This window comes from Anabas testudineus, chromosome 24 (genome assembly GCF_900324465.2).
Source record: "Anabas testudineus chromosome 24, fAnaTes1.2, whole genome shotgun sequence".
In the NCBI taxonomy this organism is placed as follows: Eukaryota; Metazoa; Chordata; class Actinopteri; order Anabantiformes; family Anabantidae; genus Anabas; species Anabas testudineus.
The window spans coordinates 15,075,408-15,097,472 of record NC_046632.1 but is presented as its reverse complement, the minus strand read 5'-3'; the positions used below and the strand labels follow the sequence as shown (position 1 = coordinate 15,097,472).

The 22,065-nt window shown below is 39.1% G+C and overlaps 2 protein-coding genes across 3 annotated transcripts in view; one reads left to right on the top strand and one right to left on the bottom strand.

Moving 5' to 3' along the window:
- Positions 1 to 16,891, bottom strand: part of scara5 (scavenger receptor class A, member 5 (putative)) — a 51,090-nt gene extending 34,199 nt beyond the window's left edge. The window contains exons 1-3 of the mRNA XM_026342050.1: positions 16,678 to 16,891; positions 11,646 to 11,769; positions 9,136 to 9,264 (exon numbers count right to left, since the gene is read on the bottom strand). Of these exons, the coding sequence (XP_026197835.1) occupies positions 9,136 to 9,264; positions 11,646 to 11,757 (241 nt within the window). The 5' untranslated portion in view covers positions 11,758 to 11,769; positions 16,678 to 16,891. The remainder of the gene's footprint in view (positions 1 to 9,135; positions 9,265 to 11,645; positions 11,770 to 16,677) is intronic.
- A 958-nt stretch (positions 16,892 to 17,849) lies between these two features.
- Positions 17,850 to 21,630, top strand: LOC113149003 (sterile alpha motif domain-containing protein 12-like). Of its 2 annotated transcripts, none has more exons than XM_026340808.1 (4): positions 17,850 to 17,882; positions 19,675 to 19,819; positions 20,521 to 20,661; positions 20,867 to 21,630. In XM_026340808.1, the coding sequence occupies exons 2-4, from the start codon at positions 19,699 to 19,701 to the stop codon at positions 20,881 to 20,883; spliced, it is 279 nt and encodes a 92-aa protein (XP_026196593.1). In that variant the 5' UTR covers positions 17,850 to 17,882; positions 19,675 to 19,698; the 3' UTR covers positions 20,884 to 21,630. The 2 variants fall into 2 exon arrangements, with proteins under 2 accessions (XP_026196593.1, XP_026196592.1); XM_026340807.1 differs by having other exon boundaries at positions 17,855 to 17,937.
- Positions 21,631 to 22,065: the final 435 nt, after the last annotated feature.

Below are 22,065 nucleotides of genomic sequence, written 5' to 3'. Positions count from 1 at the left end.
ACCATTCCAGGGAAAAAGCAAATCAGACTTTGAAGTTAAACTGCTTGAAAGAGTGAAATGCACGTGATATTTTATTTGGACGCCATGTTGGGTGTATTACTGAATGGACTGCAGTACATATAGGTTACTGTCTGTATATGGAGCTGTATCTTTGCATGTTCGCATGTTTACACGTGTACTGAAATAAGATCCAATGGATGTATCACACTTTGCGTCAGTCTCCATTCACAAATATCTGGGATCTGCCCATGACAGTTTACAGTTTAAGATTTAAACAGTATAATTTCAATATTTAAACAAGATGTTATGTAAACTCAGCATTTAGAAGTTCACATCAAACAGCAGGTGGGAGACTTTACACAGCTAATTTATTAGTGTGTAAAAACCTGCACTGTTGTCCTGTTTGTGCTGAATCCCAACCAGCCTGGAGTAAACAGGTCTGCGATCAACCGCGGCCAATCGCCACAATAAAACAATCACGCCACATACCAGACACTACAATACACAAACTCGACCCGACAACACACACTATCTTGAAAACAGCTCCAGCAGTCCGGCTGCAGTGAGAGAATGTGCTCTGATAGTTCGGTGGAGATTGTTTGTTTTCACTGTCGGCCTGGACCGAGAACAAGAGGAAGAACTGATAAATGTATCAAACAGAGACTGACTGGAGAAACAAATTCATTTGTCTGTTGTTCTCAGACTCTGGATTTACACTTCCAGGTCCAGAGTCAGCCTGTCTGGCTGACTGATTCTCAGCACAGGGCATCCAAACCAAACAGCTAATGCAAAGGATCTTCAAGAATCTGAAGCTACACTTACGACTAAACACGCTGCTCATAGTGAGTCACTGTATTTTAGATCTAGATAGAGGCTACATCTACATGAAGACCACAGGAGAGTCTCCTGCAAAGGCTAAAGGTTAAGGGTTGACTTGCATTCATCAGTTTGACCCTTTGGTGCACTGAGCTCCTCTCCATCTCCATCTATCGACTTATATGGTCCCTCTGCATGTCGTGAACTTTGTATCTTCATGCTTCTGTGCATGCAGATGGCCGCTCACCCTGAGCCTGGTTCTGCGAGAGGTTTCTTCCATTAAAAAGAGGTTTTAACTGTATAAAGTGCCTTGAGATGCTTTATGTTGTGATTTGGTGCTATATAAATAAACTAAATTGAACTGAACTGATGCTGCTAAATAGCCAAACGTGTTGTATCTTTATAAGACAATGATGTGAAAATCTTTTTCCATCTTTTCAGCCTCACCCTAATAAAATGTAACTTGATGAGAGGGAAAACATTTTGCTTTGCCTGCACTGTTGATTGTCACAGAAAGACTATTTTGCTAGGAAGACGGGAGTGCAGTTTCTCCAGAGCACAAAGGTCACCGACCTCAAGTTTACCCTTTACAGCAATGACAAAAACAGCGGAGAGGAACCACCAGTGTCACATACTGTAAAGTCTTAAAATAGTTTTGAATATGATCTAATTTATTTATAGCTAATACAAATGCATCAGAATTTCATCGGACAGTGATTTATCAGTGTTTGTTCTTTTCTGTAATGTGCACTGACAGAGCTATGATGTTATATTCCACTAGGAATATCACCACTGTCACACTCCAGCCACATGTTTGGTACAGAGTCATGAACCACTGCATGCAACCATCCATCCAGGACACAATGTTAACTGCCGACACGTGTTAATGCATTGTCACTGCCTGTTTCTGCAGCTGTGGCTACAAACACATCATGGCTAAATGTCAGGTATAAGTGTAAGATGGATATATTTGACAGAGATATCTTGACTTTTAACATATTTAAAGTATTTTTAGCAGGTTAAACACAACAGTGTCACTTCACTGTGGAGTTGTGTTGACGGGGAGCCGGAGGAGGTTGTGTGCAGAGTCCAGCCAGCTGTAACTCAGCTGCAGGAATGTCCTACTGACGTGACAATGGGGGCAGAAGTAGGCTTACTGTGGCACACATCAAAGTGAGGCTCTTGCTGTGAGATGCTGAATTGCTTAAAAGCAGTGTGTGTTTACAATGGAGGTACCTGTTTTCCGCCTCCTGATGGGACGGCTGTGCCTGTTTGGAGTGACTTTAGGAATATAAATTATTTGAATGCAGCTGACTCTCATCACCAACATTCAAATTGAAAAACCTTTTACTATTTGCATTTGAATCATAGAAATTATAAAATTAAATATATGATATATATTAGATGATTTCGTTAGTAGATGATGTATTACTGTAACTGCCACAGTTCATTCATAATAACACAGTACATAAAAACGTCCCACTACCAAAAATGGGATTAGGTTATGGAAAGACTGTACAGGATTAAAACATTGATAGATTAATAGTTACTTCATGCACAACATGTTTATTAACCTTTAAACAGAACCACAATCTTTTCTGACCTTAAAATGCTTTAGTTTCCTAAAATAAACCACTCTGGAGTTGGACTGTGGTCTGACATCCACCCAAACCACCTGCTTGTGACTCATTCATTCACAAAGAATACATTGAACCAGAATACCAGATCTCTATTAACTTGTCATGACACTTAGATGTTTAATCATTATTTTGTTCCTTACTATCATTCAGTTTCAGAGAGCAGTTCACGTCCACTCAGATCTTAAACACATTGCTTTCTAATTATTTCTTCATTTACATCATTTGTTTATTTCGTCTGTTCCAAATTATCATCTACTTCACAGAGCTGCAACGCCACAATTAGCTGGATCAACACCCCCCTTTCATTGTGCATGTGTGCCTGCCTGCCCTGAATCTGTTGTTGCTTAATTAGTGCGCTAGTAAAACAGAAAAATAATATGTTAGGGGGACTTGTTTGGGCGCCTGCGATTATGTTCTTGAAATTCCCAGAGCTTTAACCCCTCGTTCTCCTGCTGGTTTATAAAATCGCTGCAGCTGTTTATGGAGAGCTGCATCACTAAGGCCTGCTGCTAATGTCAACATGTTAACATACTCACTTTAACATTGTTAGCATGCTCTTAGACCGCATGAGATCCATATGCCATCCACAGAGCCATAACAACAATCATTCCTGTATGTTTGTTATGATAACAGCAACAGAACAAAGCTTAAGTTTCAACTAGTTTATTGGCCTTGGAAACTAAACATGAATTAGATAATATATCTTCTGCGTTTAAAAAAACAAGCAAAAAGCTTTTCTCAATGAGAAAGATCCAATCTATTTAATTTGAGTTGCTCTCGACTGTCGGTTACATTTCGGTTTCAAGCAGAAGATGAAACCACAAAAAAAAAAAAAAAAAAAAGTTGTTAGTGGTAAAACTTTAATGTGCCAATGCATGGTTACTATCCCCACAACCGCCATGACTCTTACTATTACTGCAGAGTTTCTCACTGACGACAAAACGTTCTACCTCAAGAAAACACAAAAATTCTTTTCAACGCTGAGGAAACAGGGAGCAAGAGAGAGAATAAGATCTGCTCCAATTAGTGTTGACATGTTAATGACCTGCGTTTGGCTGCATGAATGCAGGCTGTCTGCTGACTTTAGGGACTTCTCTCATAAAGGACTGACTTTTCTTTCTCTTTAGTGAGTGGGTATGTGTGCTCCTCTTATGACGGACTCCTACTGGGGCAGCTGGACCGTTTCCAGCATCTTTTGTTCAGAAAAGACCATGACCAGAGTACAGAAACTAATTAGAAAGGGCTTTATGCTTGCAGAGTCAATTTAGGGACCCTGGGATTGAGTGTATGAGTGACTTATGTCTATATATATGTGTGTGTGTATAGTCCGCACATGTTTTTATGTGTGAGTTTCCGTGTATATACATGAACATGAAGAAATACTATGTGTGCGTCTTTATCGGCACGTGCTCTCAGCCTATGATAACCGATTTACTCTCCTGCAGGTGACGTGTGTTTGTAGAAGAAATTTCTTAACCGTGTCGAACATAAACAGACCAAAACCAGAAACACATACGTTTCAACCTTGTCTTGTTTTCACAAGAGTGTGTTTAAACCCTTTAAAGTTCGTCTTTAAAATTGTTAGGAGTGGCACTTTGTGGTGTCAGATTTACCCTCTTAAGGTTTTTCTACAGACAAACTTAGCCAAACACATATGGTCTACATTCAAGAGGTTGAACAGGTTTTTATCGTGTATCATGTAGTGAAAGAGGGGAAACATTCTTAAATAACCTCAAAGGAACTAAAATAATTCAAACATTTTAGCTGTGGTAAAATTAGCTGCTTTGTTTTTCTAATGGTCAGATATGTCCACGTCCTCCCTGCCAGTGTCCCACAGACCTAAAATTGGAATGGGATGGGAAAAAAAAAACAAAAGTTCAACTGCTGAGCTAAAATAATTGTACGGAGGATCCTGAAAAGGTGGGAACAAATGAAACTTCAGATTAGGGTTGAATCCCCCAACTGAACATCTGCTGTATGGCACATACATGCTTATATCAAAATAACTCTCTTTGCTCTAGTTGACATATTTAAATGATTTATAAAGTATATAATTATATAATTACTGTCAGTATCTGCTGGGACCGAACATGTTGGATGTAAAATCATCAGGTAAACTGCTGTGTAGCACTGAACTGTAGTGTCTGTGGTAGATTAATGAACTATAAGAAATCTGGTTTAATTAAAGCCAAAACAGAATTCAGTTACAGCACAAAACTCTCATGTAAAACGCAGCAATAGTTACAGTAACAACTTCACGAACAGACCCACTCACTACGAAGGCCAGAAACCAAAACAAACCAAAGCTGTTTCAGGGCCCGCTGCCTGTTTTTGCTTGGTAATAACACGCCAGTTACCGACAGTATCACTCTTGTCAGAAGATTTCATGGCTTAGAAGAAGAATAACAAACTCACCCTCATGTTTTCCAACAATTAACTGGCTGAGGAAAACCATGCCAAATCTGTGAGCTGCATGTTAGCTCCAACTGGAAAACATGACTCAGTTGTACTTAAGCTGCTGTATGTAAGTTACCAGAAGGCTACGCTCTCAGGAAGAAGTACTGTAAACACAATTAGTTACTGTGCTTCATTAAAAAACCTCAGGTGTGTGGAGAAACTAGGATATAACTGTATAAACAACAGGTGGACACACATTTTCTAAATCCACATCCAGCTCATTAACAGCGATTTAAAAAAAAGAGCTAATCCCTCTTAAATCTCCTGTCTTAAGCCACCGAGCTGTTCCCCACCCATGTGTTTGTTGGGTGTTTTACACAACCTTATATTCCAAGAAGTGTCTCCAGATGTAGCACAAAGCATTTGTATGAGTATCCGTCCATATCAACCCTTCAGAAAGAAGTAAGGGGATCTTCCAAGCATGCGTAGTAAAGATTTCTAAAAACAAAAAAATGCTAAATATAAGGACGAAAATCTATACTATGCAGATATTTGTGTGCACGATGTGTTTAAAATACTGTATGATGTTGTGCTTTGAGGCAAATTAACCATGAAACTGATGTATTCTTTTTTAGATGCAGTCAGCATTTTTTTGTGAAGCTTCACAGTTTTGGTTCAGTCTGTTCTTAAGTTTAACAAAACGCTTTCAATTAAAAAGCTATTTCTGTATTGATTATAGAAAGTAAACTGGAGTAGTTAGTCACCTACTACATTATACAAGCTTTTATACGTCTCTTATCCAAACATAGACGTGTTATAATACTTTGGAGCTGCACAATAAAGCTCATTGAAGTAGGATTTAAGCCTTTATGGATCACAAATTGTACATTTTATAACTAAACTTAACATATCACAAGCTTCAGCCTGTTCAAGAAAGCTGGTGATGATTAGTGGATGAACTGGGTAAACAATAAAAAAAATAAATTGAATTCCTACCATATGATATAATGCTTTTTTTATTTACCACCTGCACATGGGAAATGGTTTAAAGCACTAATAAAATATACTGGATAATCAGAAGGCTCATTAAGATGTCTAGATCAGATTTATTCATCAAGAATCTTAAAAAAATGACTGTATGATGTGATTTTAAAAGAAAGCAGCTAATCTTAAAGAACATTCAACAAGGTGTTAAAACTTTGTGACAAAGTCACTGCTCAATCAGACCCGAGCGTGTAAATTACCTGCTCATCGTAAAACCCTCCTGCAAAGTTGACGCCAACAACAAGACAAGACAACATTTCTTAGTAAGAATAAAACCATTTACTGAAGTCAGCCACCACTTGAGCTAGCCATCATTCAGAGTCGTCTAGCGTGGCTATAATGCTAAACGGACAAAAAGACAAAAGTTTCTCCAGCAGGCGCCTCTGAGATGATAAAAGTCTGGGTTCTGGCTCAGGGGTATTCAAGCAGACCCTGACACTGTGTATTATGGAAACATTCGGTTATGATCAATCCCTGTGCTGCCACTAAGCCTCCTGTCCAGAGCTGAGAGAGCTCTTTCCTATCTACACGGAGATAAGCTTGTAAAAATAATGGACTGATATGGCTCTTAACCTCCTGATGAATGGAGCAGGGTTCATCTGGCTCTTTCATCCTCTCTCATTTTGTTTTTATCCATCTGTTTCTATTTATCACTCTCCCCTTCTTCACTTGTCCAAAACTAAGACTTAGATTATCAGATGTGCTGACATTGAAAACACTCTATTATGGTTATCGGGTCATGAAAGCAGATGTTTTCAGCCAAAATGAGGCTCCGTGATCCTTCTAGTAATGAAGTAGGACTGTGATTGAATGCACAAGAGACACTGGGAGTCATGACGCTGAGAGAGAGCCAAAAAAAGTCAAGTCAAGTGAGAATTCAATCAAAGCAAATGTGGATAACACATAGTTGAATCTGTGTTCACATCAGAAAACTGGCAGCTGCTGTGAAGACGTTTATTCGTGCACTCGCGTCGAATGAATGTGTGTCTGCAGCAAAAAAAAAAAAAAAAGGGGGGGGGGGGGGGGCCCTCCTCTGCAGTTACACCGGAGACACTTAGCTTTTGGATGGCTGGCATTTAATTTAAGAGAGGCCTGTTGAAAAGCCCAGTTTGATTGCTTTTCTTCAACAACCTCTTCTAAAAGCCTTAAATAACCAGATACCTCTGTGACGACGACAACAAAGCGGCTCCAAAACTCTTTACTACATCTCTGTGCCTGGGAATACACACAGCCACCACCATTTAATGGCATCGGCCGTGTGGTTATGGCGTGAGTGGGTGGCTCGGGGAGGGGAGGCCTTGAAATGAAATTAGGATTAGTAAGAGCAGTTGATTCCTCAAGGATCCTGCTGGTCTCAAGCCTGACAGCTCTTAAACCTGTTTCTGGGTCTGTCACTTCTTCTTCTAACTCTATCTCCCTTCACTTTTCTGCCCTTCCAGCTCATTTCCTCCTCCCTCCGTCTCCATCAGACTCCCTTTGTCTTCCTCTGTAGCACAGTCGACATTTACAAGGAGGCCGCAGAAGGGTTTAGAAGGTAATAGCTCTAAAGTCTAACACACCTACAAAAGCTTTCTCATTCTCACACACGTACTGTACACACTCAGACATGGATGAATTGGCTTGGAGGCTACTGCGGCATCACTCCAGGGTTTTTCCAAATCAGCCAGAAGGACGGGGAAACTGCAGCAGCGTAAGCTCTGAAGACGCTGGAACTTATTACGGCACCGTGTCACATAATGAGTGATCTGAAATAACAACAGCTGATGCTAATTTCCATATGTCCAAATTTCCATGTTACAGTATTACCCAGTTAGTGCCAGTAACTAAGACGTGATGTTTGAAGATGGAAGTTGGTCTTGGTTGGTAAGTGAATGACAACTCTTCCTACTTCATTACATAACATAAGGATGATTTTTTCTGTGCTGAGCACTAGTTTTTCACAAGACTTAGTTTAAAATATATTATTTTTTGCTGCTTCTAGTTAATCCTTTCACAGAAAAACAGCTGTCAGTCTTTTTTTGATGACCATATGGTCCATCACTTGACAGCCAACTGCACTGCTGATCCAATTCACATCAAATCAAACTCGGACTAAATGCATACCAAGCGTCATTTAAGGACTAAACTGGATTTTTCCTCACTTCCTTTTCATTTCTGGCATTCAACTGGTGCTGAATTGCTTAAAAGGCAATAAATTATATATTTCTGTGGGACTGAACTAAATTAGCTTGGACTCGATATCCCAAAAAAAATCTGTTATAAAGCCAGGTCACGAATCATGCAAAAGTTGGTTCAGCTTTTTGCTCATCCTCGTGTACGTGTCTGTATATTGGACTCTGTCTGCTGATTGAGACCTGGCACTTCCACAGCCGGGCATTGGAGGAGTATGGGAACCTTGCAGCACAAAGGAGGCGGCATGTTAAAACCAACGTCACGCTCATCTTCGTCTTTTTATGTCACAGCGTAAAAGGTCAAGCTTGTCAGGCTTCCAAAATGTGGTGACATATAACTTTCACATATGGGAATCAGGTTTAAACCTGTCACACATGTACTGGGCTTTTCAACAGCAGCACGAAGCACACAGATCAACCTTGCACTGCTCTTGGAAAATTGATTTCACGATTCAGATTAGAAATCTCCAAGGACAGAGTGAAGTTTCTTTAAACAGATACAGAGATGTGTTCTACATTTGAAACGTTATATTGAAAACCTTTCAGCAGATACATCAGTAAAAGGTCTATTTGTGCTGAAAGTCAATAAAATAAAATCACCAGCAGGACTTTACATTACTGGAAGTTACACTATGTGTTCATGTGACTGTTTACTCCACGTGTGTTCTCAAAGCTAAACCACAACACACAGTTTAAAAGGGAGGTAAGGTTTCAGACCGCCTCTGTGACTGTTACCTAAGACTGACTAAATGGGTTTTTATTGTGCAAGTGTGTATATGTGCGCGTGTGTGTGTCCTTCATTACGATTCAACCTCGAGGGCTGGCTGATGTAATCTGCATAACAGAGCTCTGACAACAAAAGCTGGACAATATGCTCCTTTTCTCAGTGTGTACAGTGCTGTCATTTCATTTTTCACTCTTTTCCTTTTATTTCACAAGCTAACCAACATTAATAATATATATATATAATATATGAATACATGTTCGAGACACTAATCATTCTTGTGTAGTCCCAGTGGATCATGAGGTATTACCATACCCACCATTCATTTACATTTTCATCCTACCTGCCAGGCAGAGTCCGAAGATGGTGAGAAGAACCAGGATGTAGAGGGAGACAATTGCGTACTTGATGGCTGAGAGGGAGTTAAGGTGACCACAGCAGTGATCCTGCTTCCTGCGCCGCTTTGCAGAACCTAAAGAAAACAGGAAAAGCCATTAGGACCATTAAAAACTGGCAAAAAAAAGTCTGAATAAAAGGTGTAAACATGATTAAGTCAGCATATTGCAAAGTTTTCTCATGAATAATACAAAAACAAGAATACAGCGTATGGTAAAACAAATAGGTATTTATTGAATATGAGAAATATAAGAATACTATATAGAATACTAATATAAGAAACACATTCCTCTGTTCATGCTAGTAACGTTCATTGTGACGCACAGACGCTGATAAAACAGAATTCCTAAAAGTGAATTTTGTTTATGGATAATATAAATAAAGTTAGCGACTAAGGAGTTATTGCTGTAACTCATGTGACCACTTTACTCCTCTCAGGGTCAAACAGATGTTGTCTTGATTTGTTTTATGATGGACTGTTTATGCAAAATGGATGTGTTTTTTCCTCTTTCCTTTGGTGTGAGAGCTTCATATATTTTGTTAGGATGCTGGAATTAGGATTAGGCTGTTGATGTTGAACATACCCTTCAAATCAAGAGGATGAAGAGACTTGTTTGTTATGGCGTCACATTTTTCAGTCACTCGTACGAGAAGAGACTCCTCAGTAAAATGAATATTACTCAGAAACTTTACAAGAGCTGCACTACAAAGACAATAGGAAATGTAAAATATATTCCAATAAAAAAGTTTTTGAAGTGTCAGCGTGTAAAGTCCCACTCCCTGATATGTATGCAGTTTACAGCAACATTAGCATTTGGGAAAAGCTCCCATACACCGGTCCTGAACCTCTCATTCTGTAGAGTAATAGAGTAACTAATTATATAAACTAAAACTAAATTTCTTTGAAAGCAAAGTCACTGGGTTATATGTTAAACTCAATCAACAAAAGAGTTAAAGTGGTTTGGGAACTCACATCATCATAATAATAACTTACATTTTTAAGGTTTAATGAAATTCAGTTTTCCTGTAAACAGTTACGACACTGGTTTGAGTCACACTTTAAAATACAAACACTGAATCTGCAGCAGCCTCCCAACAGCATGGTTTCATTTGGGTCATGACATGTGTGTCAGAGAGTGGATGCCGGTGGACTGTTGCAGATGCACAAACACACACATGCACATTCACCTCCCCTTTATGAGGAAGAACACACACTCCTTCAGTAAGATAAACACAGCTGGCTCATATACTGGAATATACTGTATAGTATCAGAAAAGGAGTCCATGCTAGTGTCAGTGAAAACACACTTCAACATAAGTGGCATCAATCTGCTCATCTAACTCTCAGAAAGAAAGAAAATACTACAAATAATTGACTTTAACTAAAGTTCACAGTAGGTAAATGCAGCTTTTAGTGTAATGGTGCCGTGAAAATAAGACAAAGACACAATTCTTCCAGATGATTTCAGAGACAAGCATTCATTCTGAAATCACATTATTACACTGCTGCATGTACTGTAATGTCTGTTTTGGCATAATTTTGTAAACATACATGACAAAGAGATATTATTGATGGTTATTAGTTCAGTTTGTGTTATTAGTAAATTCTGGCCCATTTTAACACATATCGTGAGTGTGTTTATTTCCAGGAGGCTCAGTGAGTCAGTTACTGGCACTGTCTGTATATTTGGCTGTTATTGGTGAAATTAGGGAATCCACAAGGGCAGAGTATTGTTCCCTCTTTCCAAATCAAATACACTTGGTGCTCTGCAAGCTACGTCAGGCCCTGCCTCTGTACAGTAGTTGGCAGGCGATAGTGTGGGAGCATAACCTGTTTCCAACCAACCACACTGAAAATATGCTGCTCTGTGTTACATACTGTCTGCACATGAGTTGTAATCTGCTGTTCTAAGTACTGTACCCAGGTGAGGCCATGGTGAAAAGGCACAACTCTGAAACCCTGATTGTTCTTCCAGAATATTATGTGTTTAACCCATAATTTACAGCACACTGCCCATCATTGTTGGATCTCTTGTTGAACCCAAATAACACGCTCCATGGTGAGAAATGTCTCCTCTAATTGAACGAGGTGTGAAAATGTTCCAGGATTAGAGAAGTTGGATGAGCACAGCTTTTCTGTTGTCTGCTTTCCATTAAAATGTCAACAAATTCTCTCCAGTTAATGGTCACCGAGTCTTTCCCACCGAATTCGCTCTGGATTGAAACCTGAGAACACTAAAGGGGTCAAATGTGGATTCATTCAGCTGCACCTGTACACACACACATCAGCGTCTGTGTTTGTCTGTATTGGCTATTAGTGAGAGTGAATTATTCCATGTACACACTTTTCCACACTCTTTAGATCTATCTAATAACATTTTAATCTCAAGTTTTTCTCTCCACTCTTTCATGGAAGATACTGGGAGATGTCTTGTATCGGGTCCGAACTGTCCTTACCTTCATCACACAGGTTGAGCTTAGACAAATTGTGTCCATCGTAGGTCTCTTCATAGACAGAGCCATTCTCTCGCTCTTCGTATGTGCTCAGATACATGGCCTTGTTCTCCATCTCCTCCCCTCACTGAAGAGAAAATATACAAAAACATGTAGCATGGAAAACCAGCAGAGTCGTCTAAACAGAACGGAAATCACACATAAGCAGTATATGAGACTTAGATGATGTTGTGGCAGAAGTGTAATAATCATTCAAAAAGTGGAACAACAGGACTTCAACTTCTGCCAGTGGTGCCACAAAAACCACGTAGACAGACGCTCAGTGATGGCTCAACATTGGCAGACAGCCAACCATTAGCTCAACTCTCAGCTATTTTTTAGCTTCACTGACTTCAGATATTTTAACATGATGGCAGACAAATTCATCAATTTATATAAATATACTGTGTAGAAAACCACTTTGTCCTTTAATATTGGCTTCAAGATTAAACTGCATTACATCAGTTTATCACTCCACTACTGTAACAAACAGGTTGATGAGCTGTAACGGCTTCATGTCTGCTGCACTTGTAAAGAGTCACCAGAGGAAATCTTTGTGGTGTGAGGACTGGGAGGATTGTGGCCCTCTCAAGACCAGTGTTGTGTAATTATTTTCCTCTACTACTCACACAGTTAGACAGGGTTTTATTCCACTCATCTTTCTACCTTTAAAAAGAATGTTTCCAAAAAAACTATGAATGAAAGTGCATGAAACATCGTGTAAAGGTCATGTGACTCGGAGGAACTGATCCACCTGCCACAGCAAGTGACCGTGAAGAGTAGGGAAGTAGCTGTGGCTACTAATAATAATGCATAAATAGAGCCAAACCCTATGTTATTATGCCAGTCAAACATTACTGGAGCACTAAAAAGCTAATTTCACACTGTACAGTGTTTAAATGTAACCTCACACTGAAAGGTTGCTGCACAAATATTGAGCAAACAGCGACACAGTATTGAAATAATCTGCTGATTATGTGATAATATTGTTATTATGTGATATTATTAATTATTAAATTATGGTTGGACAGCTTTTTTTTTTTTTTAAAGATCAGATGTGACCTAAAACCCCACTAGCATCCACATAAAGGCGTCCTAGTTCCTAATTAATTCACCTCAACTCTGCTCTTTTAACACAGGGAAGATCGACTCAAACACTAAATCCTCGATGTCTCAACTTTCTGAAGTGTTCACAGACATCCTGCTCCCAGAGTGAAGACTGTCTTGTAATCACATCACGTGATGGGTGGATACAGTTGGGAAAGATTGATATGTTTACAACTTGTGATTGTACAATCATCAAAATACTGAAGACACGATTGCAGACTTGATTGCATTGAATTGCACGAAATTGTCCATTAAATGTGGGTTTAATTATGTTGATGAGGGGCGTTAATGGCACCAAGATATTTGCAGCTTTCTGTTTTTATCTTCACTTCACCTGCCTCTCTTCAACTGGACATTATGGGTTTATGTAGTGTAAAAACAATAACTGCATTAATTAATAGGCCAATATAATATTATTGGATAACTTAAAGTTCCAGGTGTCAGTAAGAGTAATAAGTATAAATATAAACTTATAACAAAAACAGCACACAACAGACCAGTATCTGCATCAACAGCTGTGATGCATGCATTTCAAGTATTTAGAACTTGAATTACGGGAGGTGAAGAATGAAGAGTGCTTCGACACATGTAGTTGTGGAAGGATTCCAACATGTCCTCACGAAACCAGGGGCCAAATGGGCTCATAAATCTAATGAAAATATTTCCTTGGGGGGAAAAAAGAAGTGCCTCAGGAGCCACTTATCACAAGAAGTAATTCCATCTTAAACACACGTTTGACAGCATCGTCAGACAGGTGCAGCTACTGCTGACTTACTGTTTGCAAATCTGGCACACGATCTCTGGCGTAACTCGATTTTCAATTAAAAGCAGGTTGAATTTCACGTGTTACTTGTCAGGAATTTTAACAAGTAATGAATTGCAATCAGTTGTCCCCTATATAAACACCCTTCAGTACTTTTCCACATTACCTTGAAGCCACTCACGAGGCTGTTTGCTCTGGGTCGAGCACGGTTTCCCACACTGCACATGATGCAAACGCAGAACACAGAGCAAACAGATAAAAGTCACGACAGAAAGGCTGTGTCAGACACAGACATCTGAGGGATAAAATTAAATCTGCTGCTGTCAGTAGTGGTGGGTGTTAAACTCCCACAAGCCCTGGCGGCAGATCTGTGAGTGTTTGACAAAGTCGTTAAAAAGCGCTCAGTCTGGACTTTCTCATTACAGAGGGGATACAGGGGTCAGATTGACATTTTGACTGAAGCTAGGCAGGAATCATTAGGGCTGCTAGGAGATCCCTCTAAACCCTCCCTACCTCCAGAGTGTCTGTCCCTTCATGAGGTGAGTTATCTTTTAATTACACTGAGTTTGGTGACATATAATGCTTTTTTTTAATCACACAGTGATGGTTTCTGTTACTCTGTGCCATCAGAGGATGGTGGGAAAGCAAAGGAGCCACTTTACAAAATCTGCTTCCACTAACTCTACAATTGTGGGCAAAATAATAGAAACAGCTCATGATATTTAGAAAATATGACTTAAATAAAGAAAATTAAATATAGTAATGTTGCAGAACAGGTGAATACGTATCTGATTTAAAGGGCCAGTACGCACAAACATCCTCACTGAATAGTTACACATGCCGTTTCATTTCTTTCACATTATGTTCAGTCAAATACAACTAACAAAGAAGTGCTTCTTCTCACTGTCGTATGAATAGAAGCTTGTTTGCATCTGTAGTGCGAGTACACATCCTTTTGGTATGACTTGGCCTTGAGTGACTTTAAAACCCACTGCCAAGCCCTAACCTGGTAGAAACATCAAACCAGAGCTCATAAAATAACTGTCTTCATTCATGTTGACACCCAAGAATCCTTTAATGCTGACTATCAGCTGTTCTTCATAGTGCTGGATTCCCTCAGGCCTCCTCTATCACCAAAACTAATGTGACTGAACCCTTACAGGAAGTGGATTTCTATTCTCTTCATCTCTCTGACTGGAGGCTTTCCATCTTTGAGCTCAATCCAATCACTAAAAACAGTTCAAGGTTTAGCATGACAGCAAATCAAGAAAAAGCAAAGCTGCATTAAAAGCAACATGTGGCCTCGATAAACAGATTCCCATTATTATCTTAGAGAAATTCAGGATTCTGTGTGTGTTTTTTTAAGAAACACCATTTGCCATTGACCCTAAACTGAAGAGGGGAGTCCATGAGCAAGTCGAGGTGTTGCAGTGAGTTCAGACATGTCTGTAATAACAGCAGGACAGAGGTGAATGAACACTGTATTAGTTCTTAGAAAGGGAGACCTGTACTTTTTAGAAAGACCTGCTGAGTAGAGATATTGCACTTGCTAGTGGAGCAGATGCTGAAAACAATGCCGCGACTTTGCTTCTTTATGATCCAATGCAATTTTTGCAGGTGTTCGTTTTACTTTGTCCACTTGTGTCACACAGTACTCCACACAGAGTCGACAACGTGTTTTCACTTGGAGTGAAATCATTGAAATAGCACCTTAGGGGTGTTGTTATGTCAACAAAAGGTCAAATGAGAATGATGTCACCCATAGTGACACATCCGAAATAGAAATATCACACGTCTCTGCAGCCTCTAGCTCTACAGAACATTTTAGCATCTTTCAGCTCATTGTTTGTTCTCAGTCAACACTTTTATTTGTGTTTTGAAAATCCCTAAAACAGCTCCTTTTATTAACTCTTAGCACTATACAGATGCAGAGGTCATTGATATTATATCCTATCTAGTTTTGTGACCAGGAGCAGAAACAGTAGCTCTGAATCCAGATCAGATCTTCAAAGCAGCTGGTTTTCATCATCATCATGAGGAGCGATAATAAACATAACCTGCTGTTTATATGTTTTGACGCTGTATCTGATATAAAGTTTTATTAGTGGATATTTGTGCAGTTTCATATCTTCTCCTAGCCGCATCACGATGCACACTTTGTCCAGTGTGGAGAACTTCAACAACTCTCTACGAAGCCTCTTTGGGTTCAGAAAGAGGCAATTTGCTGAATTGAGAAAAAGAGATTCACTTCAAATTTAGGAGAGGAAACAATTATCTTGTCATGTGACGTCGAGTTGTAAGATTTTTTTAGGATAGATTGATCCAACTGAGCATCCGATTGTCTGGCAGGTCAGAGGGAGAGCAGCGTGTGTGGTCTGCTGCCTGCACAGGTATTGGAAATATATGATTTAAACCACAAATAAAGCAGTGAGGACATAATGCTGGTGGCGTACAGCAAACTGACTTGGTGCACGTCCATTAATAGTGGAACACAATACAATTTATTCTCCAATAAAAACTAAAGTTTATTATTCAATCTGTATCTAGCCTGTTTAAAGCAGTTGAAAGCCTCCTGTCTATAGCTATTATACATTGGCGTGCCATTGCTCAGTCAGCCATGTGCAGCATTAACCCATTTTTCTTGGTTAATTAAGGGGAGAGTTACTTCACCCATGACCACTGAAACACAAAGCAACAATTTTCTGCGGATGAGTCCCATTAAATGTGCATTTCCTGCTCTTTTGTACTGCAGCACACTGGTCACATAAATAACATGCAGTATATAAATCAGCTGTTTAGCCATTTAACCTTATGGGAAAAATAAAGGTCAAAACGTGGCCTACAATGAACCTAACAATAAATAACGGGGTGATGTTTCAGTGCTGCAGCATTTGCAGCTGAACAAACGTCATTAACCTGTTAACACTCAACATGTAAGGACACACATCACTAAACTGAGCAAGTGTCTCAGCATCAAACACATTATTTAGCGCTGACGTTTCCTCCTGATGTGATCTGGTCCTGACAGATCCTGACAAAACAGGTGCTGTCACTGCACAGATAAAAGGCAGGTTGAATACTTCAAGACTAGATTCATATAATATGACGCAGAAGCTGTTTTCTCACCTTATCAGCTGTCAAATGGAAATTTTAAAAAAGTCACAGCTCCACTTTTCTCATAATTCTCCACAAAAAGTTGCGTCTTGACGCGGAAACTCCAGGTCCTCTTCGTTCAGTCCTTAATAAACTGCGTTAAATTAAAATGCCAAGCGGACAGGGATGGTGCACCGTGCACACACACACACACTCAAACACACACACACCTCTGTCTCGGTGCAGCCTGCAGCCCTGCAGTGGAGAACACGCTCAGGCGTTTGGAGTAATATACCCACAACATCGTCATGTGACCACCACCTAACTCCAGCTGAAGTTTGCTCTGTGCCGTCGAGCAGCTGATGGAGAAGCTGAAAGACTAAAATAAAGTTTGCTCCACCTGCTGTGCACCTGCGCCCTCTGTTGGATCAAGCAGATAACGCATGTGGTGAACCTGATGACATTTTATAGACATTAGGGAGAAAAAAGATAGTTGGATATAGAAGAAGGAGAAAAAGGGGAAATGATCCTTTAATTTAACCTGATGAAGCCTTCACGAACCCCTGTAAATTTGTATTTTGGCAACCATATTATTCAAATACAAATTCCAGTGCAAGGCTTCTCTCACCTAATATCAAAAGTGACCACAGGTTTTACAAGTGTGTAATTTGTATTAATTTATAATGTATTAATTAATCATCAGGATATTGGTGAATGAAAGCTGGATTATCATCTGGTCAAAGTTGAGGCCTACTGTTTGGTAGCTGGTATGTGTAAAAGCAACCGAGCAGAACCTTTGGTGTAAACTCTAAAGGTCGATCCACATGTTTTGCCAATTCTAGTCTTAATACCAATGTTTATACAGGTTACACACTCCTTATCCAGGTCCTTACAGCTAATTTTTGACTCAGTGTGGGTTTATCTAGAATAAAAAGCCCGTGAATGTACTTTATATGTTTTTGGGAAACTTTGGGAAAGTTTTGTAAATGACCATTTTCACAAAAGTTGTTGTCACATGTCAGGTGTAAATGAAACATCTCATGATAGCTGACTGGAAATGAGGTTCAGTGTCAATTTTACACATAAGTGCTTGTGTATTTAAAATTTCAACCATCCTGCAGAGGTCTATAAAACAAGCCTGAAACGACCCCTCACTGCATTTGAAAGCACCATGCAGCACTTGAAGGCACCATGCATGTGGTGGGAGGAGCTGAGAGGAGGAATGCACCTACCAACAGGTAAAGACACGGTTCGCCATTAACTTTTGACAATAACAGACGGACCTCGGTGGAGGTAAATACACCTTCTTGTTAATCCATGATGCAGAAAGTTTGTAAAGTAGTTCCCATGTTTTCATATTTGCAGTCTGTTTTTATTTGTTGGTGTTGTTTAAAAACTCTACTGTGCATCGTTTGGTGACAATAATCCTCTGGGCGGGGGCGTCCTGTTAAGTTCACAGAGCTGTTCGCCAAACTCCATTCAAAATATTAATGTTTTAATACCGGCAGAAGTACAAAGCTGTTAAAGTGACATAAAGACATTTAGGAGGAATTCGGCTTTAGCCTTTCTATAAGAACCACTGCAGTTCACATGTATTTAGATTCAAAAACACCAGTTTGGTTCAAACATAAGATAATAAATTTATAGCCAGTTTTACACTTTGTCAGTTTAATATTACAATATGCAAAATATAAGACCAGTACTTAATTTACTACTGCATTTAAAAAAAAAAAAAAAAATTGCAATAGAGATGATGTAATTCTGCAAGACACCACAAGGTGGTAGAATTACATGAAGAACAACTGCAACCTGCAACTTGAAGATGAATCCACTATCATATGAGAATAATGTCGTTATTTTACATATAAGATATGTAATTGTTAAATGGAGATTTCAGTATTAAATTAAGCTACATAATCCAATCTTCATGGTTTTATTGTTTGTGTGCCCATCTAACAGTGGTTTTAAGCTTTGGGTGGTGAATTGTGATATCAACACACAATTTACTATTAACTTAATGAGGTTTAATCAAACTGTCAGTGGCAGAAGGGACACGTCTTAATAGAGGTGTTGGAGTGGGTGAAGACGACATCAGGCTGATAATAACATTTAAACCACTGCAGTTCACATGTATTTAGATTCAAAAACACCAGTTTGGTTCAAACATAAGATAATAAATTGCAGCTAAGTAGAGTCAGGAACGGCGTAATATATTAAAAACTAGTACAAAAAGCCAATTTTCCACCTTTCTTGTTACTGCATATTGCTTTTGTTTACAAGTCCTGGTTTAGTTGTAACTGGGCAGAGTGCACATAAAAGAAAGGAAATAAGACAAGCTGTATATACAGTCACTTTACTACCTGCAGATATTGAGCCTTGGGGCTCAGTGTGGGAGCCATATAGTTTAGGAAATTTTGCCCTCAGGCATAAAACCAACATTATAGACAACAGTGAGATTGTCTTTCCACTCAGCTCATCTTGACCCTGAAGGGAAGTTTTTGCTCTGTCTCGTTGCCCCGCTGTAAAGGTCTTCACTCTCTGTATGTCAATTACTCCGCTGGGGCCTCGTTAAACCTCTGGCCAATCACGTATTCTCCTTAATTAACACAGGATATTACATTCTTATATTTATAACCCAATAACTAGAATGGCCTGCTGAAAAGGTCACATCAACAGTTTAGCAGTTTTTCGCCCTATAGCAGTGCAGCCCAAGAGGATATGGCTGGGAGGAATGCCACATTTATTCTTTATAAAAACAGTTTTTAACCTCTGAGTGGTGGAATTGGCTGATTTCACCTTGCAGTAGAGAAATCACTCAGCCGAGCTCAGCTATTTTTTGTAATGTTTAGGAGGTTGTCAAACTAATCACGGGAAAAATGTGCACAGCATTTTCACTTTGTGCTTCTCTGTGTTTTGTGTCATTGTTAAGTTAACATCTTGGATATTTCTTTTTGTGGCACAAATAACAACTAAAAATATGAGTCAAACTGGAATTATCATGCTTATATCCACATGTGTTTCTGTGTTAAGTCTTTTCAGGGTCTCACTGATGTGATGGGTCTGTCAAAGCGAGTGTCGTTGTGGTCGGTGGAAGAAGTGCTGGAGTGGTTGCAGGAACGGTACCCAGCTCACATAAACCGACTCCATAAAGCCGTCATTAAACACGCTATATCAGGTGCACGCATCACATGCATTAAATTCAACCTGCTGTATTGGCATGAGTATGAGTGTTAGATGAGAAAGTCTATGTGCCTCCTTATAGCTGGATGGTCCATGATATCCAACAAGAATTTTTGTTTGTTTTGATTCATCAGACCACAGGACAAATGTACATTTTACCTCAGTCCATTTTAAGCTCAGACCCAGAGAAAGCTGCTTTGTTCTTTGTTTGTTTGCATTTGTGGAAACAGTGAAAAACTGTCACAGTGGTTTTCAGAGGTGTTCTGAGCTATTGTCTCTGATTTTAGTACAGTTAAATGCCTTAAGATTCAGTAATGGTTTTTGTCTTTGTTCCTTAAGTACAGTGATTAATGTGGCACCAAGTTTGTATTTTACATTATACAAAAATTTCCAATCTTTTGTTACCCATGTCTGTTTTTTGCTCAAAAATCAAATTCAAAATTAGCAGTTTCAAGATTTAATATGGTGTATTTGTACTTTTGTACTCGTTACAGTCAAAAATAGATTTGAATCTATTTGCAAATGATGCATTCATGTTTTATTTCTTATACAGTGACCCCAATTTTATGCAAATGGGGATGATGTTACATTTTTTAGATGGATTTATTTTAAACGTTGTGTAAAATATTTGTGTCCATGTGAATGTTTGAGAACTCAGTTTTTACACTCGACACACACTCATGAATGGATTTGCAGGCCGTGCATTGCTGAGACTAAAGGATCGTCACCTGCAGCTTCTCGGGCTGGAAACTGAGGAGCAGCAGCAGGAAATCGTGCAAGACCTACTCCTCCTCAGAGTTCAGGAAGAAATCAGTGACCTCACTGATATCTGCTCTGGTGAGGATGACAATGACTTTATCTTTAGGGTGTAACTGGACTCCACGCTTTGCAGGAAATTACTGCTTTACAGTCAAATCTACACGTTTTATTTCTAATTGAACTCAGGCTGGTAGAGACAGAGTTTCCGTTTTAATTATTGTGTCGCATCAGTGTTCAGTGACTGAGAACTTGTGCATTATTTGTTCTCCTTTCTACCCTCCAGAGTGTTTTTCATCATAACAGAAAATACATGTCGCCAGGAGAAATGCGGCTTACTGGTTTATTTTCCATCCATTCATCCATCCATGTGAAGGGCAGAGAAAGGTGGGAGTGATGGAAAACACTGAGAGAAGGTGAAGAGAAAGAAGAATCAATGAAGAATGACTAGAGAAAGAAACCCATTTCCTGTGTGAAATCTGACCTGTGCAGATGGATGAGATTAGTTTTTGTCTGAGTGTCTTTTTCTGATCTGTTCTGTCCATTAGTCTCTGTCTTTTTTCTGTCTTCAGCCAGTTTTTACTCCACCACAATATTATAAAACACTGTACTTGCATAAAAAGTGAAAGTCTTATCCCATACAGCTGCTTATTATACTAAGAATAAGTATGAGAGTATCAGTATGACACCGATGATGTTAAATTATACTTGGATAACATTTTTCAGCTGATCAAATCTTAAAATAGCAGTTAAAGTTACTAGATGGGAACTGAGTAAAAATAATTTATATGAAATTGATCAAAATTAAGCCTGAAATAATCAAAACAAGGTTGTCAGTACATCCACACATGTCAATACCACTGGTGCGACACTTGTTCAACACGTTACTTAATACTGACGTCAGATTTGATTATTTGCATGTATATGATAGGTGATTTAATTCATTATATATTGTTCTTACGTCCTAAAACTTTCAGACACATTCATATATACTGTTTTTTCCTGTACGATGTTTCATGGCACTTCCACAATAAATGATTTTCTGTCTCATCTCAGACTTTCTGCTTCTGTTCTATAGCTGCAACACGTATCAGTCGATTGTTCCCCTGCAACTCTTGCTGAGACGGAGCACTGTGAAATATCTAAGACTCCTAAAACTAAAGGTCATAATAATAAAAATGTTCATTCTCCCTTGTGTGCAAATCAACTTATCCTAGACTCTAAAGGCAGCAAGTGCGGTGTTGATGAACTACAGTAGGCAGTAAAAGTGTAATCAGGTGATTTTGAGTTTATTAGAGACGCCTAATTACAACTACTGTAGTCGAGTACATCAGTCCAGCAATAAACCCTCTCTTCATGAGGGTTGTATTTGTTGGTGTTGTTTTAAAGTGATGATACAACTGTATGATCATTTTGAAACGTGCAGATAACATGTTTCTATTATTTTGTCCACACTAGATCAGTCCAGCGTTTAAATGGCTCCAG

Excerpts from the sequence above, each read along its gene's own strand:
- LOC113149003 (XM_026340808.1), top strand. The coding sequence starts at position 19,699 with ATGGGTCTGTCAAAGCGAGTGTCGTTGTGGTCGGTGGAAGAAGTGCTG. Across the intron at positions 19,820-20,520 it reads CATTAAACACGCTATATCAG|GCCGTGCATTGCTGAGACTA; the intron begins GTGCACGCATCA and ends ATGGATTTGCAG.